Consider the following 17,242-nt stretch of genomic DNA (forward strand, 5'->3'; position numbering starts at 1 on the left):
ACACCTTCCCTTGTATCCATGCATGTACATGTGCATATATACAACCTGTGTCTACTAAGCTTTTATAAGAACAGGATTTTAGTTATACATTCATCAGAACAAGTTTAAAAATCAGACATTACTATGGTAGATTAAACAGAAGACTTCCGTAAATCATTTCTAGACCTCCTAAATTAAAAGGCACTCTGAAGAGGGTAGCAAGAAATAATCCTTACAAAACATTGACACAAACTAAAGCAGCCACAAAGGTAGCACACTCAACAGTGATAACTGGTATACATTTCAAATACCAACTTGAAGATGGATTATTTGTAAAACATTGCCCAAGACTACAGACTAGTATTGTCAAGTTATTACAGCATGAAGACCATTGTTGCAATACTATGCAACAAAAAATATAGTTATCAGCTAAATGCAAGATAATGGAAAAACCTTATCAGCGTTTTGGTTGCGTGCCTGCTGATTGTAAAAGTGAATAATTTCGTTTAAGGAAATAACTTTTAAAAATAAACAGTAACTCGTAAGACCGAAGAAGTATTTTGATACCTGGTGCCTCCTATTCAGCAGATTATAGAATTAATTAATGCCTAAAAATTGGAGATAATACTGAAAGAAAAGTTAGGATATCTGTAAGCGTGGTAATTCACCTACTAATTTTATTGCAGTATGGCTCTAAATCAAATTCTCTATAATCAAAACCTTCAGATAAGCAAGCTCAATTCTGATTAAACACTTGGGTGTGATGCTTCATGAAGAAATAACACTGCAAGTGACAGCTCTATTACCAATTAAAAACTCTGGGGGGAAAAAAGTGCCTGTCCTACAGTTCTGATAAAACTCTGAAATTTCAAGAGAAGAGGAGGTTCAAAGAGATACTCTTCTCATCTTCATTTCTCCCTCTTCTTCCTTCCTTCCCAACTTCTTAGTGGAGGAAATGGAACATAGTAAAACCATTTTATCATCATGAATCTACAACAGACCTTCTAAGCATTATTTTTTCTTCTTATTGCCCCCTCCCCCCAACAACTCTATTTCCTTCTGATAAATACCTTTTTATAACTTCAGTATTTTTTAAAAGATAATTTTTACCATAAGTTCATATAATTCAAGACAAATTTAGAAAAGTAGCTTATTCTTGGCATCTGACTTCCAACAGATGGACAAAAGTGGGAGCAATGTTAGTAAGAAAAACCAAGTCCTTTAGAAAACCTAGATCATGAAAGGTAAAATTCCACTATCTTCTGTGAAAGGAAGTAATCCCAGAAGAAGACATAAAGCCTAGAGTATCCATTTTGAAGCTATCCGAAGATGGTAAAATGAATAATACTTTTAAATATCATACCTCCCACCACACACTGAAGGGCTGAACAGAGGTCCCAGAGCTGCTCCACCAAGCTTGTTTGATGGTTTAGTCCATCAAGATACCCACCTCAGAGGAATTACCAACTTACATTAACAGGATATGTTAGTTCAAGTTGGATACCACTAAATGCTGTCAAAACGCTTTAAGTCCCGACCTAGCCACCATGCACCTCTGTGTACCACACTCAGTGCTTCCATCTTCATGAATTGCTACAAACAGGGCCCATTTGAGCCCTGGACTTTGAAGGTACAAATACCACAGGTTGTCTAACTTAACTTCAGATGAATTGTCTTCTTCAGGAAGTTGCATTTCTTTAAATGGTCGAAAACTCCTGGCTGGTTTTGCTGGAAAACCAAACTCATGCTGACAACAACGTAAGATGCATTTCTGCAGAAGTGTGAAGGGAGATGGGGGGTGTGTGTGTGCGTGTGTGAACAGCAAGTTAAAAAACTCAGAAATGAGATCAGAGTTAAAATAGGCATGCCGGATTTGTAAAAAGATAACTTCTTCACTAACATAACATTTTTCAGCTTTATGAGCAAACTAGTGTTGGTTACTTTGGCTTAACATGCCTGTCTGTAGAGTCCATGGAACAGAAATTCCCATATTGCTCTATGGAGGGGAACAAACAACTTTCCTTTGTTACAAGCAATAAGGCACTTACATGTTTAAAATTCCTCATTATACAAAACACCGAATACTGAAATTCAAGCATCGATTATATGAGTATTGCCTACCTCCAGTTCTTACGACTTCTTAGTCATCAAATAAATATACTACAGAAAGTTCTAATCACTGGTGCATCTAGTTTTTATATAGCGCAAACATGGAGTGAGAAATTGCTTTCTTAATGAATCCACAGCATTTTGGCCAGCGCTCTAGTCGTGCCAGAAGCCTGTACACTTAAAAAAGGATGCGATCTGTCATCTCACTACCCTTACCTCCTGCCATTCAAATTAACCCTATATTAAAGGGAATTCTTCACCTTAAGATGTATAAAAGAAAAAAGATGGGGGCAGGGGAAGATCTCTCATTGAATTGTCATGGAATTAAGATAAAAGTTCAGCTTGGACAACCTCCTCAGAGATCATGTTTTCTTTTTTCCAGCACCTATTATTCTTGTCACTACCACAGTCACAAGAATTAACAAATACCTTAAAAAGTTACTTGGACTCAGATGGTTAGTTACATAACAAAGACCGCTGTGCTGTTTAACTGCATTTTAAAAAAAAATATGCAAAATTAAAAGCCCTGAAGAAAATATAAAATGCTGAAATCTGTGTTAAGTAATTTAAATACAAAAGAATTAATTTTTGCTGGTATAGCTCAGCAAAGCATTACTGAAACAACTTCTTATGAGATCACATTTTCCAGTCCAAATTCACCTTCAGTCATTTTTGCAACTCAAGTTTCAAATTATGAAATTTGGAAGGAAAAAGGAGAGCATTTATAAATAAAAATGTATAACAAATGGAAATATGGTAAACATTTTATTATGAGATGGTAAACAGTGAAATGTAAATCTACCCCTTTCCTTGCAATTTCTGGACATACAACAGCAGACCGTAAATTGGACTGAAGAACTCTTAAGAGCACATTTTTAATGCAAAAAGATAGTCCATGACTAAAGACTGAAACCATCTGCTTACCCAGAGCTTGCATAACGCATGAAAATGTTTCTTGACTGCATCAGCACTTTAACAGGACAGGTTTAAAATATCTGAACAGCTTGTTAGGATTCTGTAAGCAGATTTTCCTTCTAAAAATGAGGTAAACGTGGCATCCTGTTAGTAACATCATGCTCAGTGACAGCAGTATAAAATTTCAACAATACTGGTTTTAGTCTGACAAGTTTTCAACAAGGTGAACACTGAATGGGGTTAGCATGCAACTGTGTTTAAGCAGGTATGTGCAAAATCCATCTTTATGCTAAAAATAAACAATTCAAATATTTTTACGCAATAAATTTCTCCTCTTCTTTTATCCATCCAGAACACCTCAGATTAATTTTTCAAGTTTTGATAAACCAAATAAGCTCCAAAAGTTTTTCTTTTGCACAATATGCATTTTTTAATAAACTAATTGCTATTATAATGACTTTTTTAAAAAAACCCATATATTTAGAAATAAACAGCTGCAATTACGCTTAGAAATGTATTTTTTTTTTTACTAGGGAGTAAGTAATTAAAGCTTATAAGACATTTTTACCTTTGAAATCAGAGCATGCACTCTAAGATCAATTTTCATTTTCCTACCTTATGGTACTTCACTGTCAGGCTAAGAGTGATTAATTGCCTAATAAGAGCACGCCATTCCTTAGTGGACAGAGAACATATAGATCCTGAGCCCATATGCACAGAAAAATAAGAATCAGCCAGGAAGCTGCAGTCCTATGCAACTGCAACAAGTTGCATTTGTTAGTTTTATTAAGACAGAAGTTTGAGTGTGGTGTTGTGTTATAGCTTGAGCAGTACTTAAGTGAAAACACTGCTAGTCTTGCAGCTGAATCAAGGCTCAGCTCGTTTTTCATGTAACAGTAGCAGGAGGCTATCAAATATATCAGCAATATAACTTTTTAAATGTTGTGTGCCCTATTCTTCAAGTTTATGTGTTAAGCCTGAAAAATAATGAACAGCTGTAATTCCAAATCTTACACTGTGCTACTTACTATCTGTTACAACGAAGAAAGCAGAATTCTAAGAGATTTTAGTCAACACTGTCTACGGATGTTGTTTCTAACTTTATTAGTGACTCAAAGCATTAAGAAGTCTCTTTATTATATTAAAAAACTAGTATTCCTTCCCCTGATAATTTGCTTTAATAAAAACATCATTTTGAAATTCTCCCCTACTCCCTGCCCTCTCCTGCATGTACTAAACAGCACTAGCTTCACTGGGCAAGTGAGAGGACTGGCTCCATAGTGTTTTGCACTTCTTCAAAGTGAACCAGATTTTCAAGTTGCTACCCAATGGCTACCAACACACTTCCAGATATTTTTATCTAAATATTTGTGACCAAATTCCATACTGGCATAAAAATGCATACAACTTCTCTGATTTGATGGGGCTATGACCGGTATCAGGAATAAAACTGACCCACCGCAACTATAAGGCTGCAACGTTACAAGAAACTAAGAAATTATCTCTCTAGTAAGTTTCCTCAGGAAGGATTCTTTCCATCAGCAAAATCAGAGATCTAATGTAGATTGTAACAGTAATCCATGGTTCTTATCCACAGCTTGGACCTACACAATTTTCACATGAAGAATTATGAACGGTGCAAGGGTTGCTTAAGAGACAAACCACCACAACTAATTAAAAAAAAAAAAATCTCAGTCTGTATGGCAAACTGTTTGGCCACTGAATATTAAGCAGCTTCTCAGATCTAACTAGCAGGAGAAACCATTCCACCACTGACGAATTTGTATCCTCTGACAGAATTACTGCCCTATCTTACACACCACTTAACATCACACAAGCAAAGGCAGTCTTTGGAAGAGCAGAAAGCCCTTTGGCTGAAAAGAATACCCGACGGTGATCCAAAATGCCTTCTAGTTAAATTGGCAATAGTCCCTGCAAATTAATATTTTTAATGAAATGAAACTTCATGTTGATCAAACTTTCCGAACCAATAAATAGACATAAATTAAAAAATCCCTAACATACCACTAAGAGTTATGAAGTCAGAATTAGTTACATCAAAACCTAACACAAAATCCTCCCTTACTTACACATCTGCGCTGCCCCAAAGATAACAGATCACTCAGTGCACTGTATTTTAATCGACATTTAAAAGATATAAATATACACAGGTGGGGAGAACTGAAAACTAATAGACTTCGATGTACAGAACTAAAACTGATGGGTCACAGCAACAGCACAAGGCTACTCTGAACTGCACTTCTGCCTCTTGCTTTTATTCCTACTCAGCTTCTTGTTCTCCCTGGCTAACAGACTGACACAAGGAAAAGCACAATTATTTTCCAGTCACCAGCTCCTGGATAAGCTCTGCAAATACAGCTAACTATGCTCTGAGATGCTGCAGCAATCAGAATCATCCTGCCCCTGACATGGTTGAGCAGCCCTGAAACTTGACCCAATTAATGAAACACAACAAAATACTCTTTGTGAATAAAGTAGAGAAAGGAAAAGCCACCCCCTCCGGACTGGCCCATCCATCCAGCCCTCCCCAGCAGAAGCAGGATGGGGCACACACAGCAGGGCACCGCAGGGAGGGCGACAGCTGCACGCCTGCCCCGAGGCCCGAGGGCATGGGCAAATCTGTTTCCAGGCAAGCCTGCAAAAGGCAGCTAGCGTAGAATGGATTTAAGCATTTCCTAGTCTGAATATAGGTATCTGTGAGTAACAACTTTGCACAAGGATAAATATTCTTAAATATTAAATATGGTGAAAGCAAACCTGATGATCAACTATGATCAGCATATAATAGCGTGAAATCTGCCTTAGCAGGTTAATTCAGCTGCCTCATGAAGTTTTCTGCTAATAAAGATGGAGTAGGACAGTCTGACAGTTTCTTTAGAGTACAGTTACAAAACCCAAAACACGTTTACATAGTAAAAACATCTCTGAATCTCCTTAACAAAGTTCATTCCATTTCTTTCACACTGATAAATTAATGCTTGTAAAACAAATTACATGACTTTGATGTAAGATTTCCTGTGATATGAGAGGAGTAGTTTAAAAGCTAACATTTTATTGAATTAAGTTTGGTACTAAACTACTTAATTTTTCAGTTGGTTATATTGCATATTGATGAAAAATTGTATTTTTGTACTACTAAAGGGAGAATATTTTTATATGGATGGAAAAAGACTTCCATATCCCTACTCTGCCTGGCTCCTGAAATCTCTTGTTTTACAGAAAAACAAAACCAAACATTACTGTCATTCTTTTTTTCCAACAGAGAAAGCAAGATTAGAGTCTCTCATCTTTACAAGTTCAAAGATGCCTCTTTTTGCTAAGTGTAGAAAGTGAAGAACCATTTCCCTTTGATTTAATCTGTTCTGATAAAATCAAAATGGCCTAGATGAAGTGACAATGTAGGAGCTATGTGTTCCTTTCCTCCACCCACAATGACATGCTTTCTGAATATAAATAAGTGCAGATATATTATCTTCCCTTTTATGCTCTTTATCTACCATCTTAATTCCACATCTTACTGAACTCCCATCAGAAACTGAAAATGGCAAACAGCAGAGTGAAAACAACTACAAAGACTGTAAGAATACCTCACACATTTATAAAGAACCAGGAGAAAAAAGGAAATTAATCCACTGTAGAGTTAATTACAGATAATCTCAAGTACTAAAATATTCTCAAGTGGAATAGTTTGACACCATATTACAGACTGCATTGCAAACCCAAATCTATCTATCCATATATATCTCGCTCTCTGAGGTCTGAAGGTTTTTCTAAATAATACAAAAATATCTTCATTATTTGACATTTAAAGAGAGGAATAAAAATCCCTGAGTAAGCCAAAGACAACTGATATGTATAGCCTCAGAAAACACACTCAAAACCAAGCCCAATTTTAAGGCAGCTTCCAACCTCAGACAGAACAAAATAGAAAACTGCTGTGTCACAGAAAAAGAAATCTAATTAACAGGTGGATTTGCATTGACAATAGGCTTTGAACTTTACTTCTACATGCCACTGCTTCCCCACTTAATTTGCAAAATCGTAGAAAGGTACTATTTCTACCATTAGGACAACTGGGTCAACATGCCCTTGAATTTAAATGGAAATATTAAGTACTTGTTGACTACTATGGTGTGCTTGTACACAGTTTCAACAAGAGAAAAAAAAAAACCAACAAAAACCCAAACCCAGAAGCTGACACAAAACAAGCATGCTAGCCAGCTATGGTAAGCTGACACCTGTGTTGCCAGGTAAAGAAAATTCATCAGTTTCTTCCACAAGAAATCAGTCTTCTTGAAGTCAAAGTGAGTATCTTACAACAGTATTATGTTGGTGGGGCAGAATACTATTTACTTAAAAATTACAACTAAATTCAGATGTAATAATTTTCAAAGAAAGCGGTGCAAAGTACATACTCTCAAATGCTATGATATCTGGGGGCCTACATTTTGAAGTCTGTAGACTCTTTAGGACATTACTCATCTCCCTGCTTTCCCGTCTCCTCATATATATACAAACATATATATATATATATATATATCTTCAAACACACACACTGAAAAAAAAGTACCTTCACAGTATAAATCCAATCTTCTTAAGATCAGCTTGTATTTTTAAAGTATATATATATTTCTCTTATTCAGTTCCTTTATGGTTTCAGTGTTCTACTTACACATTTGTTTTATTCATATTTTTCTTTTAAATTATATTTGTACAATAAATTTGGATTATAACTGAAAATGAAAACACGCTGTAGCCAATTCCTAATGCTGAATTACATTGCTCTTGTGGCAACGTGCTGAGAAAGACGTCCGGTAGCAAACAGTGGTACTCTGAAGTTAGGAAAAAAAGAGCAAGGATAGCTATTCTCTTCAGATCTGTAATGCAGCAGGAAGAGAAACACTAGAAGCAGAGAGTAAGAATGAAATGGTCTCCTAAGAATTCATGACCCCTCCCCTTACCCAAAATTCAGAGATTTTCCTCCCGAGACATCAGTAGATGCTCTCAGCCTTATGTAGCCTACTTAAAAAACCCCTGTGCTATTTAGGTTGGAAAAATTTTATCAAGTCAATCTTCACACAACTAGAGTGTAGCATGTGTATTATAGGCCATGTCAGAATAGAAGAGCAGGTTTCCAGCTTCCCTGTAAATATACTTCAGGGATATCTTGGAACAGAACAGGCCACTGACACTTTTTGTTATCTAAACCCTTTAAATTTCTTCTGTACTGGGAGAATTTAAAAACGCAGTACTCTTCCAACAAATCTGTCAAACACCCCACCCCTCCCCAATCAATATTAATACACTCATAAATTAAATAGCGAAGTGAAACCAATCAGTATATTTATAAGTGTCATGGAGCTTCAATACTAAGATTTCCCTCTGAGGCACTACAGTTTGGCAGTGGCAATCTACGCTCTTGCCCACTCGCAGGAGGACTCTGAAGATAACCAGCTGTCGTGCTCTGGCTCATGATGGGGTTTTGGTATGCTGAACAGAATGCTGTGTGATGGAAGTTATTTACAGAAGTAGTTTTTAATACCAAAAGTAGTATGCTCAGTACACAGTAAGACTCCAAACACTTCTAAGCATTTCCCCCTTAAAGGCCAACACTGAAGTTAAATGGAGCACATGTTAGCAGTTAAATGCTTTCTTCACAGGCCAAATCGGTAGTAGAGTTGTGGCTACAATACAGACTTTGATTGTCTAGTTCTGAAACTCAAGACTCAAAAAAAATCCTCCAAAGTAATAATTAAAAAAAAAAACAAACCCCAAAACATTTAAAAAGCAGCAGTCAGGGGGCCCATCTTGTTCAGAGTGCACCAGAGCAAAGAGGCTTTCTGGTCTGCAGTAGTGTTTTCAGCTGAGGGAAGATGGCAGGCAATCCCCCATTTTTCTTCCAGGGCGGTGGCTTTGATGCTGTTACCAGCATTGTATTGCTCTGTTGCACAAAGTGGGTATAGCCCTTGCAGGACCAGCTCAGTCCACGTGAGTAAAGGTCCATCCTTACCAGGGCATACCTGTCCGTGACCTTTTCCTCTGCTTTTTACAAAGGCAATAGATAGGAAACACAAATAAACCTGCCAAAAGAAAAATAAGAATGAAACCATAATTAAATCCAATCCTTTGAGCATGCATTATGCTCTTTCAGTGTATGCAGAGTATTCAGATGCAGCTTTCTATGTTTCAAGAGAATTTAGAGGCATTTGCACAAGCAGAAAAAACAGTAGCCTGCAACAGTTTCTTTAGTAATGAGTTAAGCTATGTTTCCCATTTACAACAAGTTCCTGCTAACTCTACTCCCATCTCTGACAAATTAATCCCTGAACCGTGGTGTTTTGTATAAGAAACAAGCTTAAAACTTCTAAAAGCACTTGGGCAATCCTTTGAGTTAAATCAGTCTTGGGTTTACACCTTTTTCAACCAGTTTCACATGCAACAGAAGCAGCATGTTATATATATATATTTTTTTTTAAAGTATTTATTTTTACAAACATCCTAATCATTGCAAAGTAATACCAAATGTTTACCCTTGCCTGGGCAGAGAACTATTTATTCTTAAAAGTCTTTTGAGAGAAAGGAAACTGTAAAAGGAAAAATACATGAATCAGATTTATTCAAGTGACAAACAGTTTGTCATAAGGTACTCTTTCAAAACTAAGCGAGAAGCATCTCCCCTGTCTCTTGCCACTAGCTGAAATGGTGAAAGATTTCCTTTTCAGACACCACTACAGTAACAAAATGTAACAAAAGACTACTAGAGTAGTGGTCACCAGGGTCCCTGCTTTGCTCAATAGCCTTTTAAAAGGTGTAAAATGGTTCTCAGCTAAAATCCTGAGACTACTTTAAAATTTGTGTTGTCAGTAAATTGCTGTAATTACCTCAAAACCAAAACTTTGAAACTGTTGGTTTTTCTTTTTTGTCCCCTTATCTGGCCATACCTAGGATGGGACATCAATGGAATAGTGGGTATTACTGCAATTATTGCTACTGTACTATTGCAAAGCCCTCTTCATTTTTAATATAAGCAAAAGAGTGGTTTTTTTCCCAGCATAGATTATACCAGATTGCTGAACAAAATAAAACTTTACTGGCATTAAAGAATCTTTACTGCCTATATTTTTGGCATAAAAATGCCACTAAAAAGAATAAATTTTTAAGATGGATAACTAAATATAGACATCTATCTTCAGTGAATCCAACTCAGAATACTGATCTTGTTAATGTAACTGTGCTGTTATATTTCAGCTTTATTATACAAAAATAAAGGTGCCACATTCCAACAAGCCTCAGGGCTGGGCACACACTGCAAGTTTTCAATGCACTAAGTAGATCGGTGAAGAGTTGTGAAGAGCATGATCCCCAGCTGACATACTACTGCCAACATAAATAGTGGATATGCACTTACATGAGCAAAATCATACATTTCTTTATTATGGCTTATTTCATTTCTGCAGGAGAATTAAACTGAGCCAGGCAAAGAGCAGATTTTCTAGTATAACGACATCCCCGTTAACACAACTGTGTTAACAGAGCTTTGATACTATATGAAATGAGTTCACAGAACTGTTTTTTGTGATGTAATTCAATCTGGCAGCCTATGCACTGAATAAGATTGAGACTGACTCATCACAATTTGCTGCTTTTTTGTTGCTGTTGCATCTTCAAGCTGGAAGGCTTTTGGGACTATGCCTAGTGCCTCAAAAATCTTACCATGCACATGGGCCAAGATCTTAAAATTGTGATCCGTGCTTAACGGGTGGGCCCAAGTCAGCCAGGCCCCAAGACTATGTTTAAATTACTTGGGCCTTTTTACTAGTTTAACTATGTTAGTTGAAGTTTTTTGGTTCAGAAAACCAAATAATTGGGGGAAAAACTAATTAATAAGCATAAAATGCAAGTAGGAGAAAAAAAAGATTCTAAAGACAATTTTTTTTAAAAAAAGTCACATGCTTCATACTAAAACACTATCTATGAAAACTGCACTTTGTGTCCACTTCTCTGCAATGAAAATACTGAGATGTCACAAAGAAAGTCACTGCAACATCAGTATAAGACTCATCCACATATGTAAGTCTTACCTATTACAACAGCTATGGCTCCCAGTGCCAGTCCCAGAACCAGTATTAGGGGTGTAATGAGTAGTTTTCCAGCTGAAATGCAAAATTCATTAAATCAAAGTGAGCACTTTATTCTTCCCTTTCCAACCATCTATAAATATCCCGATACCAGACTCCGAAAAACTGGTACATTTTTTTTAAACTTTACCAGGATTCCTATTTGTACATTCATCCTACAAACCCAGCTAGGAGCTATCGCCACTCAGCCAGCTCTTGCACTCATTTCTCTCTGCCCTCTTCACCCACCACAAATCTCCAAGCACAGCTCATTTTATACATTAACAGTTAGCCTGCATTTACTTCTGTTTCCATTCTGAAATCCATCAGGCATCGACAGGAACACGATAGCTATAAAGCTACTATCATTTGGCTTCTCTGGAATCCTACTGCACAGCAACGACCTTGGAAAGGTGCCAGGCAAACCAGCATCTTGAAGAGTTTTAGGTCAGCTCAAGGTGATGAGACCATCTCCTCTAAATATGCTTCTGCTTGCTTTAAAAGGCAAAGGTGAAGTCCTCATGTACAGCTGCGATTTAGGTCTAAATCAAACCACAGCCAAGTCTATTTTGGATCAACATTTAAAAGGATATGTTGCCACTCTTATGTGAGCAAAGTAGTGAGGTGGTACCAGCTAGAGCATAAAACTAAGAACAAATGAAGTGTGCTCATATTCTTTACTTGCGATGAGTTCATGATCTGAGGAAATGCATGGAGGGAAGGCAGAGCTCCTTCTGAAACACTGAAGTGGAAATCTGCACTTTCAATCCAAGTTATCTTTCTTGTGTTGCATGCTTTCAACTGAACAGCAGAATCTCCCTGGCTGTGTTGGCTCAGTGGTTGGCTCAGAGATGTCACTTGTCTTAACTGTTTGAAAATGCAGCAGGGCAGGCATTTTTACTGGTACACCAGTAGTCTGATCAGGGATTTGAAATAAAGCAATTGCCTAAGCTAAGCAAGTGTTTGAAAGATCACCTCTAGAAAGGGAAGAAAAGAGAGTTTGTTACCTCTCTCTTCCCTGCTTTTCCCTCTCTCAAGTCACTTGCATCAGATTTCAGTAAATGCATTACTTCATTCAGTAATGATGCAAACCTCTCCATAACCTGAGCCACTAATTTGGGCAGTGTGAAGGAAAAATGAGATATTTTGGAAATATTTACAGCAGTTAAATGAATTGGTCCTTTTCATGCTGTTTTGATAGCTTTTACATTTCATAGGAGTGTTGTGGGTAGGAAAGATTAATTCCTAGAAGAAAAAAACTAGCAAAATTATTGGTATTACTGTAGTTGTTAGGCATCCTAATGGCAGACCTTCTTACGACTCCACTGTGCTGCATTCTATAGGCACAGACGTTGTCAAATAAATTATTCAAGTGTAGACAGGAGAAGGAATGTAGCATTGGAAAACCTCAAGAAAACTCTGAAAATGAGCAATTAAAAACATGTAAAAAAAATTACCAGAGCCTTTAACCATTTCAAAGTAAACCTTATAACAGGTTGTTTTAAAGTATGAACTATCTTTATTAATAGCTAATTAAAATGCTAGAAAATTATGACATTTTGTACCAAAATTATTAGAAACAAACCACTGAACTGGTGACTAAGTACACAGAAACAGAGTCTGCAGAAAGGGCTAAGATAGCTTTTGACTGGAATAGTTTCTTTGCAGCCACAAAGAATGGTTCCTAAGTTAATTCAGTTCAAGAATTTGTTTACTTGCATTTGACAAACTACTCAGAGCTGAAATAAAGCCTGAGTGTCTTTTTCCTTTCACCTTTGAGTATACAGTTATGAGTATTGTGTAGTTCCAAGATCTTACAGGATAACGTGACCTTTCATCGTCATAGGACGGTATCTTCTTTTGGTTATCAGTGCATTCTTTCTAAAGATTAAACTTTAAAAAACAAAACAAAATACTTTTTCTCCTTATATATCTACCATATTTAAATCCTTTATCTTTTTTTTACCTCTGTAAACTGAAATTAAGGAACAAGTTAATACAAGGTGAACAAGAGCTGCACAAGTTACCATCAGTAAGAGTACAAACAGCAGCGATCACTGCAAAGCAGCGGATACGTACCTTTTACTCCAATCATTTTTATCAGCATTGTATGAAACAATTATAAAATGCTCCATTTGAACATGCTCTGAATTGAACATTACTTTCTATCAGATTCCAGTTTGACACACACAGTTTGTTATAGTGTGAAGGATTATGAGGCTCTTAATCCTAGAGGGAACTGTGACAACAAGAAATGCTGCTGAGATTAAGGATGTTTATTGCAGGCACTAAACTTCTCAACCCACCATCCTATGTCAGCTAACTCCAAGACTACTAGCAGAGAGAGCAAATGTAAAACATGCCTCAGAGCTGAATAAAATCTTGGATCATTAGTATATGTGGTGAACTCAGCAGTAGGTTGAGGGTCAGTTTGATAATGTTCAAAGCTAGCTTTTAAGGACAAATTAAAAAGAAATGGTTGTAAATAGAACAAGCCTCAAAAGGGAACCTTTTCACACACAGTTCTACTCAAATTAATGGTAAACAATTTCTCTACTGGATTACTCAACATGAAGTGGTAATGCGATAACTGTATTTGTAGGTGTCTCGGAGGTGTTGCATTACCTGTGACACACAGAATGATTTTTTCCTGCAAAATGAGAAAATATTTAGGGAAATACAAGGGAATATTTTTCCCTTGCATAACTGGGTTTGTTGCAGGTTTTAGGGTAATATACACAAACCCGCTTAAATCCTTAGAGAATTCTTTGCCATGTAAAAAATTAACATATGAGTTTCAAATTTGATCACTAGCATGAGAGAAATAAAGTTCTGTCTTCTAAGTCTAAATGTCATTCTAATGTTTAAACAACAGAGCCACTAGAAGTATCTACTTACAAATCAAAACAGTTATATCTATGCAGAGTCAAGTTCTAATATAAATTTGCATCCATTTTACAAGTGTCTTATCAAGTATGTGTAGGTGACTTCTCACAAGTCACAACAGACTTAATAAAGTTGCTAATGAAGGCTGGATCCTAGAAATGCAAGCTTCCTCCTGTGGTGCTCAAAGCCATGCACACAGAGTGAATCTTGCTCTCTGTCTTGGGACAGAAGTACAGGTCAGTCAGATCCGAAACATGCTGCTTTCAGAATCCTATTTGAAATGCTGTCGACCATGCAAAAAATTTCATTTGTTTTAATAGCATCATTACACGTTGTGTTCTGTTACATACCCATGAAGTACATAGCAACTGATTTTGAATATAATTCACCCAACTGACTTCAAGTGGTACTTAAGCAGCACCTTAAGTACATTTAAGACAGTTCAACACATTTTTCCTTTCTGTACAATTCATCACTAACTCCAGTTATAACCAAACATTCTGCCTTCAACAACTTGGCCAATTGCCAATTCAACAACAAGCTTCATGGAGACTTAAAACCAAGTACATGGGAACTGAGTTTCTGTGGCTTAAATTCCTTCATTCTGATTTTCTGATTTTTCAGATAGCCGTGAATGTGGCACTCTGGACACAGAGGAACATGAGTACAGCACTCTGGCTATAGTATAAACATTCACCTCTCAACTGTTGTGTTGTAAATACTTGAGGCGCAGTTTTGTTGCATGTTTATTATACTTATACTCAGGCTTCACGGGGTTAAAACATATCTTTCAGTTTGGTAAACTGCCAACTAGTATAATGGCTTTGGAAGTAAAATTGCATGAAATTACTATGAGAATGAAATCTCTAAGTCTGCTGGGACTGAAGGATAAAAGCAATTTCACCTTTACTGTACTGGCCACAGTACAAAGTTTCTCTAAAAAATATGCTGGCTAAAGAAGGAAAAGAATTGTCAAATTCACAGACCACTTCTATTCCCAGGTTATCTTCTCCTCCCTGTGATTTCTTACTTTTACAAAACCACTGGTTTATGAAGAAGTGTGTTTAAATTTATGCTCCCATAAATGCTTTTCCCTTATATTTATTACAGAACAGCGTGTGATTATAGGCACAAACACTTGCTTCTCAACAGAAACCAGGACAGCATGCCAGCTTGCCATGAAGCGCTTGTTCCTTTCTACACACCACACCCACCCAGATTTGGTAGAAACAAGCCAAGAAAACTTTCACTGCACAAGACTATAAAATCACATTTACTTAAATGTATTTCTTCTCCATAGCAAGAAAGTAAAGTAACAGAAGAAAACGTACCTAGCATCACCTCACTAGGCTCCCACTGACAGCCAAGATAATGTTCTCTTAATTTCCATGATTTAGCTAACTGGACAGGCAATTCACTACAGGAAACCCAACGTTTATTTCTTGCTACATTTTACTAAAATTTAGAGGCTATGCTTACTATGCTTTTAATAGTCTATGTCTCTGCTGCCATCTCCTCTTTCTAATGTCTTCTGCTGACTCTCAGAACGAACTTTATTTTCTAGGCTTGTACAGTAACACCTACTGATGATAATGCTCCCCTTCTACCTGATAAAGCTGTAATATATTTACATTTACAGTCCTACATACTAGGTATGATCCCTAACTAGAATTAAACATTTCTGGGTTTTCAGTTTGGTCTTAAATGATTAAGACTAGGAAACTTTAGTTCCAAACAAAACAGGAACAAAACCCAACCAACTAAAATCAAATATCATGACAAAGAAGAATGTGATGGAGGGTCAAAAAACAAAGATATGCGAAGGTAAGCAAGCTATTATTACTTACTCTATTTCATGATAACAGAAGTAACCAATGAAACTGTCAGGAATCAATAAAAAAAAGCACCAGAGGAATGGAAGTACTTTCTCCACACAACACGTAGTGAAATCCTACAGTCCCTACCAGAGATGTTGTGGAAGCTAAAACTGTATGAATTGGTGAAGTACAGATACATCTATTGATAGTTATTAAGCAAAGGTTCAGATACAAACCTTAACTAAGGAAGTGTCTAAAAGAATGTTTACTAGCAGTAGGGAGTGAGATTGTATTTCTAATTGACCACTGTTGGAGATGAACTCACTAGAGGCAGACCTTTACACTCACCAAATTAACAGGCACAGATAATTCTGCTGAAGTTTTACAAAGATAGCTGATCTTGCCAAATTTCCACTATTGCAGATGGCAGAATCCACAAACTGGACTGACACTGTATCACAGGGATTATATCATCTTGAAAGAAAAGTGTCAGGCGATACAATCCTATAACAACACAATGTCTTCTTAAAAAGCACTTGTTCACACACACGTGCTCTTGTGGGGCAAAAAGTACAAAAATCTAGACTGGGTCACATATGCCAGTCATAGTCAAAATCTAATCCAATAGAGGAAGAGCAGTGAGCTGAATTCCTGAATTCTAATCTGATGTAAATTGTTGAAACTTTTATTTTTTGGTTTTCATGCTGTTAGAGCTCTGGAGTGTTTTGGTAGTTATTCATAAAGCGTATTAGGATCAATATTAAAATTTAGAGCTCTAAAGATGACAGGTATTTAAGGTCATGAGTAACAATGCAGAATTCTTTGAATCGTTGTCAACCTGAGTGTTAACAAGCTATTGTAAAAACAAGGGCATCTGTTACATGTGCTGGCAGGTTCAGCTACCTCTGTCTCTATTCAAGTGATGACCATTCCTGTGAGAAATAGCACCATACGACAGAGGTAGTCCTGGAAAGAAATTTTTAACAGAAAACCTTATGAGAAATATAAGCTTTTGAGCATTGCTAGTCTTTCTTAGTTTACTAATCAATGCAAATCACGAGGAAATGAAAGCAAAATGTCTTATACCTTCTCTGTGTTTTTATAAATACGAGCATCCACATCTTCACCACTAAACTTTAACTCATATGCACTTCCACATTTCTTTACTGCCTCCAAGTCACTGTTTGCAAATAAACTGAATTTCTTTCCTACTAGTAAAAGCTGTTTCTTTTTAAAAGGTAAAGGCTGTGTATTATTGTTTCCTAAAACAACAAAGAGGGAAAATATAAAATAATTTTCATAGTAATTATGTACATGCACCTGTATTTTATGTGGCATTAAAACATGCCAACTGCATATTTAGTTACCTTACATGTAAACTATTGCCAAAAAAAGGAC

General features: G+C 36.6%; 1 protein-coding gene across 2 annotated transcripts in view; it reads right to left on the minus strand.

Moving 5' to 3' along the window:
- Positions 1 to 2,841: 2,841 nt before the first annotated feature.
- The window catches only part of RNF217 (ring finger protein 217), a 64,510-nt gene continuing 50,109 nt past the window's right edge, over positions 2,842 to 17,242 (minus strand). For both annotated transcript variants that reach the window (XM_055713826.1, XM_055713825.1), the window contains 2 exons: positions 11,106 to 11,177; positions 2,842 to 9,104 (listed from right to left, as the gene is read on the minus strand). In XM_055713826.1, coding sequence (XP_055569801.1) covers positions 9,031 to 9,104; positions 11,106 to 11,177 — 146 coding nt within the window. In that variant the 3' untranslated portion in view covers positions 2,842 to 9,030. The remainder of the gene's footprint in view (positions 9,105 to 11,105; positions 11,178 to 17,242) is intronic.

The sequence above is a fragment of the Falco cherrug genome, chromosome 6 (assembly GCF_023634085.1).
Source record: "Falco cherrug isolate bFalChe1 chromosome 6, bFalChe1.pri, whole genome shotgun sequence".
NCBI classification, from domain to species: Eukaryota; Metazoa; Chordata; class Aves; order Falconiformes; family Falconidae; genus Falco; species Falco cherrug.